Source organism: Ostrea edulis, chromosome 9, assembly GCF_947568905.1.
Source record: "Ostrea edulis chromosome 9, xbOstEdul1.1, whole genome shotgun sequence".
Taxonomy (NCBI): domain Eukaryota; kingdom Metazoa; phylum Mollusca; class Bivalvia; order Ostreida; family Ostreidae; genus Ostrea; species Ostrea edulis.
In genome coordinates this window covers 11,263,818-11,286,893 of record NC_079172.1, presented here as the reverse complement: position 1 = coordinate 11,286,893, position 23,076 = coordinate 11,263,818, and the positions used below count along the sequence as shown (strand labels likewise).

Here is a 23,076-nt window from a genome sequence, read left to right as displayed (position 1 = left end):
TCAGCACACAAATCATTATGTTTAAGCATCATCTGACACATCATCGTTATTATCATAATCCATACAAAGTACATGTATATTTTCACTAATAGATTTCTTGTTTAATTCACAATACAAATATCAATATATTGAGTTATTTCAGTAATAACTTATGGCTTGTTTAAACATTTGTGCAGCATTTATAATGCTAATGAATGATGATCACCACCATCTCACGTGTTCAGTTCATCATTCAACTATAATGCATAAAGTGTTGGGCCATCCGAGTCAGAGCATACATTACCCTGTGAAAATAATCACGGCAAACAAAAATCTGAAAACTTTCTTACCTATACCAGGGAACTCTTTCTACCTATACCTGGGAACTTTTGCTGCCTGTACCCGGGAACTTGTGCTGTCTATACCCGGTAACTTTCGCTGCCTATATCTGGGAACTTTCGCTGCCTATATTTGGGAACTTTCGCTGCCTACATGTATATCCGTTACCAATACAGAGAATGTAGAGATTTTCACCACATAAAGAAAACTTCTTGATGTTCCATTCCCAACCAAATCAATATAAAACATTACAATCGTACTGTACAGTATCTATGACAAATTACAATGATTGTCATTTCTAATAAATAATTTTCATTTTGGGAGGGGGTGATGGGGGTGTTAAAACAACCAAAGAATATCCTGATGCAAAATATGGTATTTGAATAACCAGATAGTTGGGAATTGTCTGTTTTGTCTTTTAAATAAGAAGTACATGTATTTGCTTCCAAAAGTTGTTTACTTCATTTCTAACATCAACTGCTGAAATTCTACTGGTATTTTTTCTGGTATCTTGTTTCCTTGTGGAGCCAATTCCTGAAATGTTTTAATTTTTTTACGAGACCCATCTTGCCAATTTTTTAATTTATGTTGAGCGGAGCGAATCAGAAACCCTTGACTTGATCCGGAAATAGTATTTGCCCAACGTGGGTTTCAAATTTAATATGCTACACATATTTCCGATATAAATCATCATCATCATAAGCTGCACTTGGCTGATTAGCTTGTTACTCAGGTTAGTATCATGTTTCTTGAATTCTTAAATATTTCTTGGCCTGCAAGCTTTGTTGAACTTATACATTAGATTGTTTGGATGTAACAGCACCAGTGCCATGCCATTGACAGGTCAATTGAGATTCTCTAAATGCGACTCACCAAGTTAGTTGAAGCCCCTCCCCTATCATTTGCCCTTGGGTTAATTTAGCATGTACGCACGAGGTGAAAATTAACCACACCACTTTATTATCACCATCTTTTGCATCATCGGATATTATGATATACCAAGGAACTCGATGTCAGCGGTTGCTATTTTTAGGTGCGGAAAAACCGATTTTTCTGTTATACGAAATTCTTCAATTAGTCCCGCCACTTTATCATTTGTATTATGACATCAAAACCAAGACTGTGAGTGTGAGTCTTATATTGTAAAAGTACAACTTGCTTTTGTACCAATACTAAGTATGGTGGCATATTTCTGCCCCCTACATTCAAGATAAATTATGTCATCATGCAAGAAATGTTGACACGCAAGTTACTGATATTTTTAAAGAATGAAAAGGTGAATATAATAAACAGTTATCAATCTCATAACTCCTATATGTATATGGTGTGACCGTTGGACTGAGCAAAGCATGAAATGGTCATTGGCGTGACCCAAGTGGTAATCATAATTCCGTTAAGTACGGTAGATTATGATTCATTTAAAATATATTTTTTTAATGAAATTTTCCTTGCGCTAAACACCCAGTAACATCTCAGTATTAAAGGGGTTTATATGGGGACAACAGTTCTACAAGATCCGCCTATTCATTAAACGCGGGAAATAAAACGCAAGGCGACGTAAACTGTGCATTGTGATGTCACATTTAGCCTCAATTTTTTTTTATATCTTTTTCAAAGCAAACAATTATAAACAACAACAATACATCCTGTATGCAATTAAAAAGGCCGTTGAAACTAAACAAAATTAACCAATAAATTCAAAATGGTAAAAAAGTAACCGTAAGTATATTGTATATTCTTATTTAAAGAAATTCATGAACTCGTTCATCTATTTAGTCGTATTACTGTTTTTTGTATTTGAGGATTGGTTCAAAATTGTAACAATAATAATCATACCATTCATTTTTAACAAACTGGGTGTTTGAATTACAAATTACACGCCAGTCTTGTATTTCTGGCATTCAAAATTGAAACACGAAGAACTCTAGAAGCAACTAATGAACAAAGCAATATGGCGGTGCCCATATGGATCACAAAATTTTCAGTGAACGTATGTAGAGATTATCTCTATTCCTTTGCTGATTTTCTCAATTTTTCTTTTACATACGTGTTACCTTTAGAGCCTTGCTTCACGGACGGGCCTTTGACCCGTCTGAGCTTCGTTCAGTATAAAGGTGAAGATAACGAACAGTGATCAATCTCATAACTCCTATAAAGGTGAAGATAACGAACAGTGATCGATCTCATAACTCCTATAAGGAATACAAAATAGAGTTGGGCAAACACAGACCCCTGGACATAATAGAGGTGAAGTTAACGAACAGTGATCAATCTCATAACTCCTATAAAGGTGAAGATAACGAACAGTGATCAATCTCATAACTCCTATCAAGGTGAAGTTAACGAACAGTGATCAATCTAATAGCTCCTATAAAGGATACAAAATTAAGCGTAGGGTAAACACTGCATCCTGAGCATACAAGAAGTGGGTTCAGGTGCCTAGGAGGAGTGAGCATCCCCTATTGACTGTTCATATCCACCATGAACCATATATCTTGATCAGGTAAACAGAGTAATCCATAGTCAAAATCAAAGTGTAAAAAACAGCCTAACAATTCATATGAATGTACGCATCAGACATCATTTGATCCAATGCCAGGTTGTATTGGTAAATTTGACATAATAACAGCAGGGGTCGAAATTAACTTTTTCTACCACAGGCTAATTTTAGCCTGTGGGTAAAAAATCCACAGGCTAAAATGAAAACATACAAGCTAAAATGAAAATAATGAAGCAGTGCTCTTTTTATATATATTTTTTTCAATCAATGATTTCCCCCATCATTACTGAGCCTAGTGGGTCAACAGGTAGCGTTTGGACAAGACACTAAGTTACGTAAGTCATATGGTGCAATGTCTAGGTCTCTTGATTATCGCACCTCTAACAGTCTAATCCATGACTTGTTTACCGCAGGTCTAGATCCAGTCTTCCAATTTCATGCCACATCAGGGTTGTCCCTAGTGATTTTTTAAAGCGAATACAGGACTCATGGTTTTATAAGCAGCACGATCACGAGTCCTATGACTTTTTTGATAATCGTCTATGCGATGAGAAATGCACCCGTGTCGTCACTACAACCCGATCTCAATATGACAATGACATTCTCATGATTCTGATAAAAATAACTACCGGAAGACTTGGTAAAACATAGATTCCGATATTTTTTGTAGATAAATGAATAACAAAAACATCAAACTTGGAATTATTCAATTTAATCACCCCTATAGGTGAACAGGACTCGTGGCACATGTCGATATGCGATGTCCAATCTCTAAAGCATTTGTTTGACTCCGAGTTTCTTAAAAAATCATAAAAGAAAAATCCGGATAAAAACGGTTATTGAAATCGGTCGTTCATGTAAGCGTTTGTATGATTCAGAGTGCAAGTTTGAGAAAAGCGAATAGCGCATCACCGTATAAAACGGATACGATACGATCATAGTTTGTAAATCACCACTCGCTAAGATTTTCGAGTGTCCATTATTTTTACTCGCTATTTTTCAAATGTACTCGCATTTTGCGAGTATTTCTCGCTAATTTCGACCCCTGTAACAGTGACCATAGAATTTGTGAAATGCTGACTTTAGATGATACCATTGAATCCCTGGTAACATCAAATTTGTCAGTAGCCTGCCTCAATTTTAAAACTGATCATACACAGATCAAGCTCTTGCATATCAAATCCCTCAATTTTAAAATCAAACTCTTGCATATCAAATCAGTTGACAAGACATAAACACCATATACAGTAAAACATCTGTATCTCGAATATGGTTTATCTCGAATACCCCGCTTGAGTCGAAGTTGAACGTTTTCCCTATATAAATGATTAAAAAAAACTTCTGATATTTCGAACACGGTAATCTCAAATACTCCGCTTATGTCGAAGTATTTTCAAGGTCCCATACCCTAAATTCACCTGGTTTATCTTGAAGTGCAGTCAATTTTCCGCTCTGCTTACCATACCTGGCGTCGTTAAGTCACACATTCACATCCGCGGATACATCAATTATAATTAATGACCGCTAATCCACGCTCGCCTTTTCCGATAGATCCAGGTCGCAATAAATGGTTCAACAGCAGTGATTAGTGAAGCCTTTCAACATTACAGCTAAAGTTCACCGCCAATTATGAACTAACACACCCAATTCCAGGGATGGTGTTTTGAATGACACACGCTCTATCATTAACATGTGGGTTAGATAAACGCACAAAATCGTCGAAGTACGCTTGAAGGTAGTGCCCTTAGTAACGATAATGCTTTTAATAATACATGCTTCATCATTAAAACTAGTACAGAGAAAACACGAAAATTTCTTTGATAAACATTTAAAAGTTTTTGTTTTTTTTAAATCCATCTTTTTTGTTTTTTACGTGATAGGTTCTTTCATTACAACGCAATAACTACATCCCAGTCGAAACTTAAAGTAAGCATACAGGCACGATCATCTTAATATTGAAATACATTGTGAATTCAATTGGATGTTAATATATATATTTATATATGTTTGTCTTTTAAATTCCACAATATTAATTTATCAACTTGTATTAAACTATAAGAAATGGCAACGGGGTTTTTGTTTATAATATAAATCCCATACTATGCATCAAATATCGTCCTTCAAAAAAAAATCTCCAAGATCGATTTTGGATATCTCGAACCCCCGGATATCTCGAAGTTTTCGAGGTCCCTCGGACTTCGAGATAGAGATATTTTACTGTATATGCAAGTGATAATGGTATCTGATTTTAATACTGGTAAATTTACATACTAGCACCAGTATCTGGCACCATGCATACAAGATGCAGCAACCGTGCATAATCGTGTTGACATACAACTTATTTATGTCAACATGCGATATGATTATGTAGTTCAATAAGGCATGCAACCTATTTATGTTAGATATAAAAAATTCAATTGTTATAATTTTGTATTCATGAAAAATTTCTAATATTATATATATCCATAAACTTCTTATTTATTTCCAAATTTATTGGTCATAGGTTATAGGCTTTCAAATTGGTGTGAAAAGCGCTGCAAATCAAAGAGATCTGACATCGAAAGATTAAAAGTTGATGGTCAATAGGCTTATGGGGATCTTTACTTGATGTTAAAAACTCATTGGATGTATGTGTAAACTGGAATTTTCTCTATCCTAATCTTTAAGAACTCGCTGCATTTGCTATAAGGCAGACATTTGGGTTAGGCCAAAATAAAATATATGTGTGTTTCTGGTTTCCGAACCCTACTTACCTTTTTGCTGCCAACCCTAAATGTTTTATTGATGATATATTATATGAGTGTAAAAGAAAATAAAAATCCTGCATGATGCCAAAAATAAAAATGGATTTGTTTGATGTACTCCGACCAACCCATCAAATTTGCTCCTACCCGATCATTTTTTTCAGCAATTTAAAATTTCATTTTTCTATAAAAAAAAATTGGTTCCCTTGAAAAATAGAAAATTCTCCTTATTTTAAAAGAAAATATAAAAAAAATTTCATGACATTCCAAAAAAAAAAAAAAAAAAAACCCTACCTACCGACCCACCTTGAAAAATGTGAGTCAGAGTACATCAAACAAAAATATTTTTAATGGTGGCCTGAATTTGAAATTTTTATCTTTTTGCATTTGAGTTTCTCTGATTTACATATTACTTGTACTATTGATCTTCAAAATGTGTGAAAAGTATTTGTAATGTATATAGACTTGTATTGGAAGCGTATTAGCTGCAGAACCGTAGCTCTCTGAAAAAATATTTCTACGGAACAGAGAGCTACAGTTCCACCCCTATTAAAAACCTTCGATTTACGGTGCACAAAAAGCTGCACACGGTTGAGACCTGATATCGTTGTATTCGTGTGTTGCTGTCTCATAAATTGAATATCAAAAAATTATTAACATATTTTCCTACTATAGTTGTGTCCAAACATACCTTCAAATATTCATTAAAGCCCCATACGACCCGAAAACTCCCAGCTTCAAATGAATTTGTGTGTTGACGTATTAGTCAGGTGCTTTACCAACTAAGCTATTTAGGCTGACATCCATAACTATTACATTCCTCCCTCCTTTAATTTGTCTTCACCCTCAAAGACACACAACCCAAATTCTTTGTCCCTGATAGGACTTTTACCTGAGGGGTAGCCAACGGCACCAACTGTAGTATAAAAGAGGAGAGCATCTATGGCTGGACATCGAACCCAGGACCATTGAATTACTAGTCATTAGCACTCTAACCACTGAGCTATCCAGGCCGATATTTATAGCCCTAACTATAACAGTGATATTGGGTATTTTGCACTTCTTCATACTGAAGAATATCTGGATATTGCTTTATATTCTGGTGATAAATAGATACATGTACATATATTCTGAGTCCTTTTTACTCAGTTTTCAGGATTTTGGTAACTTTACTGTGTATATATATATTATTTACAATGTAACAAGGAGAATATAAAAATCAAGTCAAAGAATCAGTACATTTATCATATTTATATAAGATTTCTTGTAAAGTTTTGCCTGACAAATATTGATATATGTTCGATTTCACATACCAGCACAATATTGTTTGAATTAACAATTTCCTAAAATGTTCTGACATTGGGAGAATGATGTATTGACATCTCTCAGGCTTTAGAAATTAATGTTTTGATTTTCTGACATTAGGAGAATGATATATTGACATCTCTCAGGCTTTAGAAATTAATGTTTTGATTCTGAGCAGGTTGGAATTCTAAAAGTGTGGTTGGCAGGATTTTTGATTTTCATTTTTTATAGTTCATTTTTATTCAGCCATAAATATTGCTGTTTCTTGAGCCCTGTTTCAGTTCAATATACAGTATACATGTACATGTTTGTATATATGCATGTATGAAGTCTCTGTAAATCAAAAGTTGTGACCAGGATTAAAGTTGCAAACAGACTGTCCAAAATTGATAAGGGGGAGGGGGTGGGGGTAAACTATCCAGTTAATCCTTAGGTGGTTCACCTGTCTAGACTGGGTTGTGTAAGGGCATGTGTAGCAAAGAAAAATAAGTACAGTGAGAGTGAGGACTTAGTCAAGACACTCAAACACCCTAGACTTGCTCAAGTCTCTATGTTGTTTTTATTATTTTATCATTTCGTTCAATTTTTTCTGTGTCTCAAAAGTCTAAATATCTGCTCTCTACCATACTTAATGCCACCAAACATAGTTTGGCATTAATAAAAAGTATTAAAGAGAGCAATGATTATTAAACATAGAGACTTGAGCAAGTCTAACAGACACCCAAGGAGGTTGCTAAAATTTTCAGAGACTCGGGAGAGTAGAATAGACGTTTTCCAATTCATGCTTGTCATGTGGGGATCCAGCTTAGAATAGGTCCTCAGTACTCCTTGCTTGTTGTAAGAGGTGACTAAATGGGGTGGTCCTTTGGATAAGATCACAAAAACAGAGGTCCTGTGTCACAGCAGCCAGGTGTGGCAGGATAAAGATCCCTCCCTGCTCAAAGGCCATATTAGTGCTGAGCATAGGCCTAAATTTTGCAGCCCTTTACCGGCAATGGTGACGTCTCTATATGAGTGAAAATTTGTCGAGTGGGATGTTAGACAGCCAACCACTAAACAGTTCTTGCACATGAGACAGTGTTTAGTGACTGATTGTAACTGTATACAGGTATACTTTACACATGAGACAGTGTTTAGTGACTGATTGTAACTGTATACAGGTATACTAAAGCTAACAGTTTCTCTCTAGTTCACATCTCTAAAGCCACAGAAGGATGTGACTTCATATTCACAAAAGGATGATTAATCATGAAGATTTGTGTTGTAAGTTTATTGCCAGGAAAATGTCAACAGCGAAAAAAAAGTTGTGCATGTGTGTGTTACATATTGTGTTATTGGTACATCCGTAATTTGTGAAGATGAACATTCAACTGAAAATATTTGTATGAGAATTTTTTAGCATATATGCACACATCTGTCACATGTCAGTGGCAGGTCTAGTGGAGAGTTACAGGGATTTTCATCATCAATATGTATCTCAATACAGCTGTCTCTATAGAGTAATCACAACACATGTATTTTATACATACATGAAAATCTCATCATTTCAACAGAATGATTTATCTTTAGATATATAAGTTTACAATTCCACATATCAGACAACATTTTGTTTTTATGGTGTCCATGTTGACAAGTTTGATTGCCATCTTTGCACATTAAGGAGGTCCTCTACATCGTCATAATGGCTGACTTCAATTTAAAACATTGATAAAAAATCAATATCAGCAATATATTAGTCTATTCCTTTTGGATTTGAATAACTAGCCAAGCAACCCAGTAGGTTAATTAACATACCGACTGCTGGACTGTACGTTGTGGGTTCGAGTCCAGCAGGGGTTTTAAAAAATTTTCATATTAGTTTCTACTAAAACTGCATTTTTGATGAAATAAAGAAAAATTCTAAAATTTCAATTTGAAAATATTGTTGTACATAATCCTCCTCTTGTCATCTACATCAGATTTCTCTGGTGTAGCATTCCTCATAAAAAAAATTGGGACTGCAGAGACTGTTGATGATTGGTAGAATTTTTTTCATCAAAATCTTCGCTTTAAAACATTTTAAAGGGACGGTTACCTGGAGTGAAGATTTATTCACTTTAAAAAAAAATCCTTATCAACTCCATAGGAATCCTCACAAGTCAAGGTTTTGTGATTACGTACTCGCCACATACCTTGACTTGTGAGGATGCTCCATAGGAGGATAGGCAATGTATCGAAATCAATAAAATAAAACTTACGTATTCATCAGCGTTTTTGGTCCACTCCACTCCCATAAACCCTTAAAAATGGCTGATAAGCTAAGCTGTCCAAATTGCCGGTCACACATGCTGCCATTTACACTGTCATGCAAAAGAACGATAATTTTTATGAAAAATACATTTTTTCTAATGATTCTGTTGAAATGAAGAGAAGTTTTTACAATATTAATAAATTAAATATATAAATACACATGCATCAAATATATATTATCAAAATGTTTCTACAACAGAATGACTGTGATATTGGTTTGAGTGTATTTACGTTTTATTGTGATGTCATTTAGATATGTACAACTTCTGCTGTATATATGTATATGAAAATATAGGACTCGGAAGGGGATGTAAATTAATGGAATATGAATTTTATCCTGGGAAATAAGATGTGTATGCACTCCATGTAGTCATATGAACAAGAGAAAAAAAAAGCAATCAGATTGTTGCTTCTTAAAATTTTGTATATGAGGCATAATATATCTTATGATTCTGATAATTTTTACAGAAAAATAAAAACATTTTGGTTTAAATTATTTCATTCATTACGTAAAGGAGCTGTGTTGGAATTTTCTGAAATATTATTTTATGATTCATATGAAAACTTCATTCTCATTTCTGAATGATGTACAATATTGATTCCTTATGTGTGAGACTTGATCAAAAGACAATTTTGTTTAGTAGATTTATAGTCAGAATGTTATAACAGACCATGGTTAACAGTACAAAAGGAGATGATTAATTACCCACGTGGTTCAGTTTCAACTTGTACTTGAGGCTTACACATGTAACATACCTCAACAGCTAAATAACTTGAAACTTTGTAAAATTGATCACTTTGTTAGGGTATATTTCACCTATAATAGCTGCATGCACATTAATAACTGATAAGGTTGATATCACTGTCAATAGTGGAATTCTGGTCACCTGAGTGTATTTCAGGTCACATTGAAACAAACATACATGACCATGATAAAAAAAAAGGTGTGTGTTGAAAATCGATGATAATTGTAACCATGATTTTGCAATATATGTCATCTTATCATTTTTTTCTATAGTTTCAGGATTTAAAGATAAATGGGTGTGGAATGTGTCGCTATAAAGACTTCTGAATAAAGAGACAGTGGTACGTGATATTTATAGGTGTAGGTGAAGGATCTACACGACTGTTTTCCGTGCTTCACAAACCAATACAGAGAAAGGTAAACATATACTTATATTGAGTAATCTCCCGGGAGCTAATGTAATTGTACCACATCATATATGTACAGATGTTTTAAGTGTAGGAGAATTCTTGTACATCTGGAATAGATACCTGAAACTTTTATTTGATCACTGGTATGATCCAAGTGACCTTTGGTGATCAGAGTCCAACAGTGGTTTGTTAATATCTGAACATTTTCAGCTTCCTTTCAGAAATACGTAGCCAATGGTAACAAAAATTGTGAATCTCATGGTCCCTGTCCACTTAGGACTGAAGAGTGGCACAGTATATGAGGCTAAAAACTGTAAACATGCATGTGTTTGCTGGGCATCTTACAGTTGAAGCAAGCATTACTATGAAGTTATGATCAGCATGTAGGTCTATATACTAAAATGTTAAAATCATGACATCAGGGACAGGGGCTCAGGCCCTATAGGGTGTTGATCGTATGGTGAAAAGTAATTATTTTCTTAAAAATGCCTTGAAATAGGTGCATAATTAATACATGTATCATGAACATATACAGACATCTTTAAGAAGTCTCAGAAACTCAGTAAAGTGCCCAATTCCTTGAAAATGCAGAAATTTAAAAATCTTTTTGCCTAAAGCATTTATAGGCCAAGCATACAACCTGGACGGAAATGTTAATTAGCCTTTTGCCAGAATTATAAAAATTGAAGTTCATAGATGTTTCATGAAAATTCAATTAAGTCTTTAAATATAACAAACTTTCTACCAGAATTGTGAAATTCTTGACCATTTGGTCCAAGCCATGCAGTGATGTTGATCGTGTTCAGTCATTAATCGTGAAAATCTTCTTGACCATGTTACACAAAATAGTTCTAGGAAGGTGTTGGTATCATGAATGATCATTAGAAATGTTTCAAAAGGCAAACTTTGAAATCTTAATTCTCTCCCTGGAACGAGATTTATGAAGGTGTTTATTTGAATTTTAATACTGTGAATGGGTCATCTGTGTTATTGAGTTAAAATGATTTAAAGTCTTAGAAACTCGGAAATGTGGTCATGTGACATATCACTGGGAAAGATGTAAAGCGTAGTCAAAAAATTGAAAAAAGGTGCATGACCCACGGCAGAGAGGGGTGGAACTTGAGGGTCACCATATGTGACATTTTTGTCTGTCAAAGCCCTGCATGAACCACCTGTGAATTTTTCTAGTGTTCATTTAACTAGAGAAAGATACTGCCCCCTACACTAGGCATGAATAGAGTGTAGAAAACATTATTTACGTAGATACGGTAAGCATTGGAATCAGCATGTCAGTGTGTTTGTCCATTCGTCCATCCCTCCATCTGTCTGTAAACATAACTTGATCCAGACATTTTCCAAGGGACTAGTTCATAGATTTTTCTGAAAATTTGTACATTCTTTATTCACTTATAAAGATGTGGACATGATATTTTCATTATGATTGTACAATTTTTCTTTATTGTAAAGGTGTTTTGATTAAATTCTTTCGGTCAATGTCAAAATTGTGAATGCACGCTCTAGAACTACAAAATACTTATAGTGACTTGGTAGCATTATTTTTTGGAAAAACCCAGCTGGGGGTGGTAAGGGGGTGTATTTGACCAATTCTTGACAGTTCTAGTTCTGATTATGTAAAACAATCTGTGTTTTGTTGTTTCTCTAAACTGATCTTTTGTTACTTTTAAGTGAACAAGATCGAGATACAAAGAGGTGCATGCACAAAATATGTTCCTTCTAAAACAAGTTCCAAAAATAACAACATCCTGTCACTTATGGAAGCTTCCAAGAAAACCAAAACCTTGACAATTCTATGCATTGCCTTTGTATTTGTACTAATATCCTCTCTCTCTCTCTCTCTCTCTCTCTCTCTCTCTCTCTCTCTCTCTCTCTATATATATATATATATATATCCTGTCAATAGTTTTAGTTTGCAGACATGATGGAGTCAAGTTTGATGGAGATGCTCATTTTCACTAAAGATGACATACTTCCACAGCCTCTCATTTTTGAGAAATCAAAATCCTGAAAATTTGCACATTTTTAGAATACACTAATATCCTGCATAATACAGAGAGAAGTCTAGCTTGAACACTGTAGAAGTTGGTCAGATTAATTATACGGACCCAGTATTCATAATTTCAATATTACAAAGTTCAACAGCCTGTCATTTGTTAGATTTTACAGAAAATTGAAATCCCAATAATATGCACAACCTTTAAATATATACTGATATCCTGCGCAATATAGGATATATTTTAGACTAGCTTAAAATCAGACAGACCATTGTAACATACACGATATTGTATGAGATAATTTAAACCAAAAAACTTAATCTTATACCAATTTTCAATAAAATCTTGATAATTATTTATACCCCCCCCCCTTTCCCCAGTCCACTTTTCAAATTTGAAAATGCATTCCATGTCCCTTTGTTATTATACTGCTGTGTCATACCTGTATTCCATGTCCCTTTGTTATTATGCTGCTGTGTCATACCTGTATTCCATGAAATGGCAAACATAATTACTTAATTATACCATGATTACAATCAACACTCAGTGGTTATATACATGTGCACCGTCCGATATCTATGAAAAGCATGTATACTCAAGTGTAAGGCTTAACACTTAATAAGCATTAAAAAAACAAAAGGACTTTTATAAGTACATATATGTCTGACAGTTCTTGATACTGAGTACCTCATGTTAAGAGCATGAAGTACCGATGTTAGGTTTATAGAGCCCTAACTGAGAGAATTGTCATTGAAGTGGTAATTTTTCTCTCTCGACCTTGACCACATTCTTTAGTTAGAATGTAATAGTATGTAATCTGGAAAGGAAATTTTGTAGCCTCTTAATATGAACTCTTTCGATTGTTGTTTGTGTATCATATAAAGTGAATAAAATAATATAGATTAGAAATTACGGTGAAAAAAATTGTTATATCATACTTATTGAGGAGAAAAAGAAACCTACTTGATGACAATAATAAAGAAGTTTGATGAAAGAGATTAGATTTCAGAAAATATATATAGATCGTATCAAGTAAATTATCTTTTGATTAACACATGTTTTATAATGAGTTGAAAAGGAAGTCAAATGTAGATGTGTTGAGATTGCAATGTTTGAATTAATCTGATGTATAAATGAGATATGTTTAAACATTCTACTGACTATACAGAAGGACACCATGGCCAATCTGCTGGAGAAGTCGGTGATTGGTTTACTAGACGTCATTGGTAGTGTGTATGAACTCATTGTTTTTGTGCCATACTACTTCCTATGTAAACCTTACAAGAAAATGGAGAGGTCACGACGCATTAAGGTTTGTGAATACTATTTATATATATATATATATGATGTATATTATATACCGGTAGTATGAAGTTGCTTTACCAGTACAATTGTACTAATTAAGGCCACTAATATTGTCAGTTCATATAGATATTTCAAATGTTAAAATAGAAAGTTTTCTCCATAACATGTGATATTCAATTCACAAGACACTTTGCTGCTGATATGCTTTTGATTGTATAATTATGACTGTTAGGAACTGTTGAAACAAGGTAATAAGCCCTTAATTACAATAAGTGCAAGTGTGAAACTTGTGCATTGTTAAGACATAAGGAACCTTGAATCTTTTGTCATACATTCGTGTCTGAATATTACAGAGTACATCAATATCGGGAGACCCCTCAGGGCCATACCGGGCGGTGGAGGTGGGTGGAAACAAAAAGCTGGCCACCTCTCTGTTCGAGGACTGTAGCACGGTGGATGATCTTCTGAAGAGAGCGGTGCAAATGTTCAGCTCGTACAAGTGTCTGGGCACCAGGGACCTACTGAGTGAGGAAGATGAGATGCAGTCCAATGGCAAAATATTTAAGAAGGTATTTCTAGATACCAAGAGATTTCGGAACTAACTATGTAGTCTGCATAATGGAAACTTTGTCTCCCCTCTTCCACCAGACATATTGTTTTTGATCCTTCTGCCTGTCCGTCCGACACAAAATCTTGTGAACATTTTCCTCCTATATGGATTATCCCATAGGCATGTAACTTTGTACAATGCCTCATTGCCATTTGTAGATGTGCATATTATCAAGATAGGAAGATCCAATTATTTTCCTAAAAGTTATAGTGGATCTAAGAGGGGTGGAGGATGTAAACTAGCTTGTGAATACTTCTCCTATGTGGCTTATCAAATAGACTTGAAACTTTGTACAATGCTTCATTGTCATTTGTAGATGTGCATATTGTCGGTAAAGGAGGATCAAATTATTTTGAAAATCTTAAAAGTTATAGTGGATCTAAGAGGGGTGGAGGATGTAAAATAGCTTGTGAACACTTCTCCTATATAACTTATCCCATAAATTTGAAACTTTGTACAATATTTCAATGCCATTATCTATGTCCCTGCTGATGCTTTCTCCATACCATGCAGTGCATTAAGGGGGGAGGTTTCATTTGGAGCACTTCCAATGTCTGGGGAGACATTTGTTTTTCAAAAAAACAATCTTTAGTTAATGATTTGAAAGTGTGGTTTTCATTGATCTTTGTCCAATCAAATTTTTATCCCCCCCCCCACCTTTTAGTTTGATTTAATAAAGAAAACCAAACCTATTCAATATCTCCCGAACTTATTTAAGGTTGAGCTTTCATATTTTGTATATAGATTTCTTATGGCAAGACCTTTCATTTCATACTATGATATATGACCTTGTGACTGACCTTCTCCAGAACAGCAAGGTCATGGTAGTCATATTGGTGTGGAGTCATTTGTATGTTGTGTGAATTGAAGTTCAGTTATGTCATGACCTTTAGGGACAGCTTGGGACCATGATATGGGTTCAAAATATTTTTTGTGGGAATAAAGATAAAAAAAAAAATCTTTTAAAGATGAGGCCTGGAGGTTATAAAACTTTTTTGAGCACGTTTTCATACTCAAACTCAAACTCCGTGCTCTAAATCATACTCATACTCAAAAGTGAAGGTTATAAAACTTTTAGAAAATCATTCTCATACTCAAATGGAGTACATTTTCTAATTATTTTGAGTAAGCTATGGAGTTTGCTCAGAGTTGTACTCAAAACAAAAATAGATGAATTTGAGTATGAGTACAGTGAATTGTTTATAACCTCCAGCAGCTGAACAACAGCAAAACCAAGGTGTAAATGTTTACTATCAATTAAGGGCCATGTTTGGAGCATGCAACCAAGGCTAGAACATTTTATATTACATATCGCTTTTTGGCTCTGCGAGGGTATCATACACAATATTGTCTCCGAGTGCAGCAAGACTTATCTCACTTCAGAGAAGTTAAAAAATGACCAGAGTGCAGTATACGCACCTGTGTTTAGTGGTTTGTCAGCTGTAAAACAACTTTTATGAAAATAATCTTTTTGAAAGGTAAGTCTACATTGTGTGAGTTATTGTGTTAATTGCCGTAATGACAGCAGAAAATTAGGACGATGTCGTATTTCTCATGGGTAGTGATCATGATAATTATTTGAGTATTGAGGATTTATTTGGAGATAAGGCCATCATTAAAAATTTTTTGTTTGATGTACTCCGACCCACATTTTTCAAGTCGGGTAGGTAGGTCGGTATTTTTAAAAAAAATTTTAAAATCAGATTTACAAATTTTCTCATGTTTTCATTAAACACATTACGCTGCCAGGCAAAATAGAGTTTAGAACATTCATTTTGTACATAATACACGTAAATCTTCCAATGTCTCCTGAAATTTACTCAGGACGTTTTGCATTCGTCACGGATGAGGACCTCTACAGTTGTTAATAAATAAATAAACACCCCTTTTCATTCCCACCGGTCGATTCCGACATTCATAATAGCAATCACTTAAACACTTTAATGTGATCCATGAATATCCAAGTGAATTGCATGATGATAGTTTTAATATTACCCAATATAATTTTAATGCCGACTTCCCCGCATCGTTCAAATTGTTGTGACGATTGTGTTCCCTTCGTGTGTCTCAGTTTAAGAACAAAGTAAAAGTGCCGTTCACCTATTAATCGTCATAACATTTAAATAATCCCATATCAAAAAAATATGCGTGCCTTTTCAGAAATATAGACCATCAACTTAAATGCCGACTCATGGTCCACCATAATTTTGGTGCGCTATCCCACATGATTTTTTATTTAAATAACATGGCTTTCAAACTTTTGTACACAAATACGATCAGGCCTCAATGGGGGAGTTCGTAGCTCCTTGCTCTATCTTGTTTGTAGATAATGTGGTAATTTGAAGCAGGGATGCAGTATATTTGAATGTTCACATAGAAAAGTGTTTGAAAAGTTCCCGGATTAACAAATGGTCATTATCAAAGTGAAAGTAGAACCGAAAGATGCCCTAAGGACATTTTGATAAGAATTCTGTAAAACAACTAGTCCAAATAAAAAAAAAATGGCATCAAGTTTAATACTAATTCGAAGAATGTCTATTTTCCAGGGAGCAAAAAAAAAAAAAAAAAATTTCCAAGTGCAGAAAAAGTGATCGGGTCGGGGCAAATTTCACGGGTCGGTCGGAGTACATCAAACAAATCAATTTTTATTTTTAAGCCTAAGCCTCATACAATGAGTGCAGATGAGGTAAGCAAGAAAACAAAAATCATATAATGTAGATCTCAACTTGTTTAGCACTGCCAACACAGGCGTGTAAGCAAAATAAATGGCTAAAAGCCAGTCAGAATCTGTTCAAGAGATAAATGTCGAAGAACTGAAAAATCAGCTTGGCATCAATAAGATCTTCCAATCTGTATTATCTCTTACAGATTGTGTTAAACGGATACGATCTGATTCTACGGTGTGTAATATGTGCAATGAAAATTTAGACACTACTAATTCTACGGGGCACAGTTACAGTCCAATTTTGCCTTCTATTGAAGGGTTAGATCCTCAAGAAACTTTTAAAGGGATTCTAAGTGATGAATCGATTCAGATGCAATTGATGATAGTCTTGATAACACTAATGACTGGGATATTCCAAAGTTAAACGCTAAAGAAAAAACTGGTCCAAAAGTAAATGAGGCATTGAGAAAGGCTGTGAATGCAGCGACACCCATCAACAGTAGCAAATAGAGAATGTCTGTGAATGCAGCGACGCCCATCAACAGCAGCAAATAGAGAATGGCTGTGAATGCAGCGACGTCCATCAACAGCAGCAAATAGAGAAAGGCTGAGTTAGAGAAAAAGTATGAGCATCTAGAAATATGTTGAGGGTCCCTCGTGTAAATAAAGAAATCTGGGATGCTATGAACAAACAGGCTCATACAGATGATCATAATTTACAAGTGATACAAAGGTCTCTGTCAGCTGGTATGATACCATTGATTCAAATGGGAACTTCCGGTGTAGGAAATTTGCTTCCTCTGACATTCTGGTAACTGTTTATTTGTTTGCGGGTAATCGTGATTCCAAATTGAAAGAATTGGGGGGTATCACTAGACACCCTATTGGCATGAAAAATTATTTAAATGGTTGAAAACTCAAAAAATAGAAATCACCCAAAAAGCTATATAAACAACAATCAAGGGTATCAATAACAAAGGCAGAGGCTGACAATATCCATACCCCATCCAGAGAGGCATAAGGCAAAAAGGCCAATACAGTAGGGCTGAAACGATAGGCCCCTTCACAATACGATACATATTGCAATGCTTATGCCACGATTCAATACTTTCAATACAATAGAATTTGCAGAAGAAACCAATAATAACATTGAAGAAAAAATTAATTATCAAAATTCAAAATCATAATTTTAAAAGCAAAACTGCCAAATGGTTAGATATCTGTTTGCTGTAGTTTAAACTGATATAGTTTATTATTATTTTCGTCAACCTCAAGGCAAACAACAGTTTGAACATTATTTGACGCTATTGTGTCCCTCATTCAGGTAGAAATAATATGTACTGGCCGAGACTGATGTATTTTACTGAACCCGTTTGTAATAAACGTATCAAACCGAAAATCGAGGCAATGAATCGAATATTGAATTGAGCGTTTGTATTGAACAGTATCAATATTTCGGTGAATCGTTTCAGCTCTACAATACAGAGGCCCCATGAAGTAAACCTACCCATACAACAAGTAAGATGAGAAAACTTAAGTCCTTATACGTTCCCATCTTTTTAAACTTATTGCTCGTATAATTAATAAATTATTTTAGGACAGAGTAAAGCAAAAGTATCATTATTGCTCCATTATGGAAAACCCAAACTAATTGGTTTCTTCAGCTAACGTCTTGCTTTAATTTCTTGCTCTGTCAGGCTTCCTTGACACAAAGATCTCTTGACAATGCCACATACTGGAGAGTTACATCCCCTTCACAAGATGACTTTAATTATCACTTCAGAATGAAGGATTGGCAAGATTCGATTTTAAATGACGTTATCATTGCCTCATTACGATATGCCATTAATAAACAGTACCAGCACTGCTGGAAAAATGGGTATTTTGGTGTTGTAAATGAGAAACGAATCCTTATTCTCCCTCTGAAATTGATGTAGTGAAATATCTAACTTCTTTAAAAAATAAAGTTTCAAATTCTGTTTTGAATGCCAATAACTCTATGCTGATCTATAATTTGCCATATTTTGATGTCTCGTGGGGCAATGAACTGATACTATTTCCTAAATTCCAATCTTATTTATTACAATTGTTTTGATTGGACAAAAATAAAGCTGAATGAGAGTCTACACATCAGTAAATCTGAAAACACGATGTATTTATACACGCCTAAAAATAAATAACAATGTGGGGAAACTATTTAAATTTTTGAAATTGTTAATATAGTGAATGAATTGGAATTATAAGCGTCAAACATTCTTTTTGAAGAATTTGTCGATGCTTTGCACTTTTATTCAGTTTGTCAGTAAATTGTCCGGAGTTTACACATCGATGAATTGTTCAAAAAGAATGTTTAATCCTTAGGCTATATTGAATCCTACTTGTCCTAAAGTAAGTAACCTTGTGGGATGTGTCAAAGGTCTCGTCCTTTTTACGCAGTTTGATATGCCTTTACAGGAAATATCTTTACGTCGGCTCACTTTCAAATTGATTGCACTTGTTGCCATAACAACAGTATCAAGGGCTCAGACTCTTCTAGCCCTTGATCTTAAGTATATGTCAGTGTTTGCTTATAAAGTTGTTTTCCAAATTGATAAATCGTGCATTGAAAACATGTCAACCTGGAACCCCTGTACATAAAGTTGTATTATATAGATTTCCTGATGATAAACTCTGCGTGTCCACTTTATCTGAGGATCTCAGTAGAAACAGCGGTCAAAGGAAATCGCCTTTGTTTTCATATCATACAATATCTTTTATCCTATGATGTCAGCATGTACATTACATTGTCAAGATGGTCGAAAACTGTGTTGAAATTGTTTGGAATAAAAGATTTCATCACTCACTCTTTTCGAGGAACTTCAGCTTCAGCAGCTTATTTACGTAGGTTTCCTTGAAAGACATTGGGAATGCCTCTAATTGGTCCTCATCAAAGACGTTTTTTAAGTTCTACTAGAAGGAGCCCAAAATAACTGGCAGTGATTCAGGAGAACAATTTGCTTATTCAATGTTGAGTAAATGAATTGTATAATGTTGCAACCTTTCCATTTGATATGATTTTGAACTGTTTTTCTATAATTACAATAAATCACATGTTTTTTATATTGTTGATTTACATTAATATACAATAAAATATGAGTTATGTAGCTTTTTCTTGATTCCTTTCTTTAATGGTATGCCTTTATAATTGGATTTTTTAATTAGGAACTCGACTTTTGAAATGGTTTATTTACACCAATCATATGGAGTCACTCTGTGAACAAATTTTCTTAATTGTTAGTTTGTTTTTGACTAACACTTTCAATATGCTATATGATACCCTTTCAAAGCCGAAAGGCAATGTGTAATAGAATGGGCCCTCCTCCAAGCACCCTTTAGGGTGTTATGGATGAAGGCCATTCTATATAATGAGCCTGAGGCGCAAAAAGGATATCATATTTACCCTTCCCAGCTTATTTTCTGATAATACTATTTTAAAATTCCCACCCTCAAACTTTTTAGTTGTCACAACAAACTTTCAAGAATGACTTGAGCATGTGGAGGTGTGGTTTATATACCACTAAACACAGATGTGTATACCCCACTCTGGTCATTTTTAGCTCACCTGAGCTTTTCTGATCAAAATTTGTCCGTTGTCTGTCGTCGTCGGCGTCGTAAACTTATCACATTTTTTACTTCTTCTCAAGAACTGCTGGGCCAATTTTAAACAAACTTGTCACAAAGCATCCTTGGGTGAAGGGCTTTCAAGTTTATTCAAATGAAGGGCCATGTCCCTTTCAAAGGGGAGATGATCACAAAAATACAAAAATAGGGTGGGGATCATTTATAAATCTTCTTCTCAAGAACCACTGGGCCAGAAAAACTGAGATTTACAAGAAAGCTTCCTGACATAGTGCAGATTCAAATTTGTTCAAATCATGGCCCCCGGGGGTTGGATGGGGCCACAATAGGGGATTAAAGTTTTACATACTAATATATAGGATAAATCTTTAAAAATCTTCTTCTCAAGAACCACAGAGCCAGAAAAGCTGAGATTTACATGAAAGCTTCCTGACATAATGCAGATTCAAGTTTGTTCAAATCATGGCCCCTAGGGGTATGATGGGGGCCACAATAGGAGATCAAAGTTTTACATGCAAATATATAGGAAAAATCTTTAATAATCTTCTTCTCAAGAACCACTGGGCCAGAAAAGCTGAGATTTACATGAAAGCTTCCTGCCATAATGCAGATTCCAGTTTGTTCAAATCATGACACCCAGGGGTTGGATGGGGCCACAATAGGGGATCAAAGTTTTACATACAAATATATAAGGAAAATCTTTAAAAAATCTTCTCAAGAACCACTGAGCCAGAAAAGCTGATGCTTTCTGACATATTTCAGATTTCAGTTTGTTAAAATCATGGCCCCCAGGGGTAGGATGGAGTCACAAGGAGGGGAAATCAAAGTTTTGCATACCAAAAATATATAGGGAAAATCTTTAAATATGAGCCAAGGTGACTCAGGTGAGCGATGTGGCCGTTGGGCCTCTTGTTTAACTTCTCTGAAGTGAGATAGGCCTCGCTGCACTTGGAGATAATGCTGTATAATACCCTCGCAGAGCCTCAGGTTCATTACATAGAATGGTCCTCATCCTTTACATCCTAAAGGAAGGTTGGAGAAGGGCCCATTATACATGTACCACAGTTGTGTCTGAACTTCAGTGTTGTCTAGAAATTTTTTGATATGGCCCCAGTTCCAATTGCTGGGACTAATGTGCAATGCTTACTTTATTTTTGACAGGTAATTATGGGGGAGTACAGATGGATCACCTTTGAAGATATGTTCACCAGAGTCAGCCATTTTGGAAGTGGTTTGCTAGCTACTGGTCAGCAACCCAGGAAAAACGTCATGATATTCTGTGAAACTAAGGCAGAATGGATGATAGCAGCCCAGGCCTGCTTCATGTATAATTTTCCTGGTATTGTACCATAAATATGCAGTTTTTAGTTTTTAGAAGAAATTCATCTAATGTGATAGAAATTTTGAGAGTACATAAAATATATAAACTCAGGTTATTTTGTATTACAGTGGTGACCCTTTATGCTACGCTTGGAAAGGAAGCTGTGTTACATGGAGTTCATGAATCAGAAGTGTCTCATATCATCGTCAGCGCTCAGCTAACTTCAAAACTGAAAGTAAGTGTCTTTATTCTGAAAGTGTCTCATATTATCGTCAGCAGTCAGCTAACTTCAAAACTGAAAGTAAGTGTCTTTATTCTGAAAGTGTCTCACATTATCGTCAGCAGTCAGCTAACTTCAAAACTGAAAGTAAGTGTCTTTATTCTGAAAGTCTCATATTATCGTCAGCAGTCAGCTAACTTCAAAACTTAAAGTAAGTGTCTTTATTCTGAAAGTCTCATATTATCATCAGCACTCAGCTAACTTCAAAACTGAAAGTAAGTGTTTTTATTCTGAAAGTGTCTCATATTATCGTCAGCACTCAGCTAACTTCAAAACTGAAAGTAAGTGTTTTTATTCTGAAAGTGTCTCACATTATCGTCAGCACTCAGCTGATTTCAAAACTGAAAGTAAGTGTCTTTATTCTGAAAGTGTTTCATATAATTATCGTCAGCACTCAGCTGACTTCAAAATTGTTATTGTTCGCACATAGTTCACTTTAAAATTGAAAGTAAGACTTCATCATTGTTAGGGGAAGATAAAAATTTCAATATCTGACAAAAAACTAAATTCATATAGTTTTCACCAAGACTTCCTACCCCCCTTTAAAACTAGATATGATGAATGTTGAAACTAATTGATTAACAAGTAATAACATACAAGTATAAATAACACTATGTACCTTCTCTATTGTTTATTCACAAATAAAAGTTTCATTAAAATTATTAAATGTTCATTAAAATGTAATATTATTATGTGAGTTTTAACAGTCACTTGTCTTTTTCCTTTTTTCACTAATGTAATTGATATCGGATGATGGAAATTTACGGGAGTTTTTACCCCTCCCCCTAACTATTTGAATTTAGATTTTTATCTTTTGATCTTGCCCCTTACATGTACATGTAACACACCATCGACTACAAAACTGAACATGTGCCTTCTAATTGGTGTATTAGATATTGTAATTAATTCTAACGCAGTCAGAATGTGAATGAAAGTGAGCCTTTCAGGCTACTA

At 34.8% G+C, this 23,076-nt stretch overlaps 1 protein-coding gene across 4 annotated transcripts in view; it reads left to right on the top strand.

The window, feature by feature from the left end:
• The first annotated feature begins 964 nt into the window (after window positions 1-964).
• Window positions 965-23,076, top strand: part of LOC125667825 (long-chain-fatty-acid--CoA ligase 4-like) — a 43,195-nt gene continuing 21,083 nt past the window's right edge. The window contains exons 1-7 of one of the 4 annotated variants that reach the window (XM_048901485.2): window positions 965-1,051; window positions 10,175-10,318; window positions 10,522-10,624; window positions 13,492-13,635; window positions 13,982-14,197; window positions 21,683-21,860; window positions 21,971-22,077. In XM_048901485.2, coding sequence (XP_048757442.2) covers window positions 10,610-10,624; window positions 13,492-13,635; window positions 13,982-14,197; window positions 21,683-21,860; window positions 21,971-22,077 — 660 coding nt within the window. In that variant the 5' untranslated portion in view covers window positions 965-1,051; window positions 10,175-10,318; window positions 10,522-10,609. Of the gene's footprint in view, window positions 1,052-10,174; window positions 10,319-10,521; window positions 10,625-13,491; window positions 13,636-13,981; window positions 14,198-21,682; window positions 21,861-21,970; window positions 22,078-23,076 lie in introns of those variants that run through there. The other 3 variants (XM_056148512.1, XM_056148513.1, XM_056148511.1) reach the window with 3 other exon arrangements.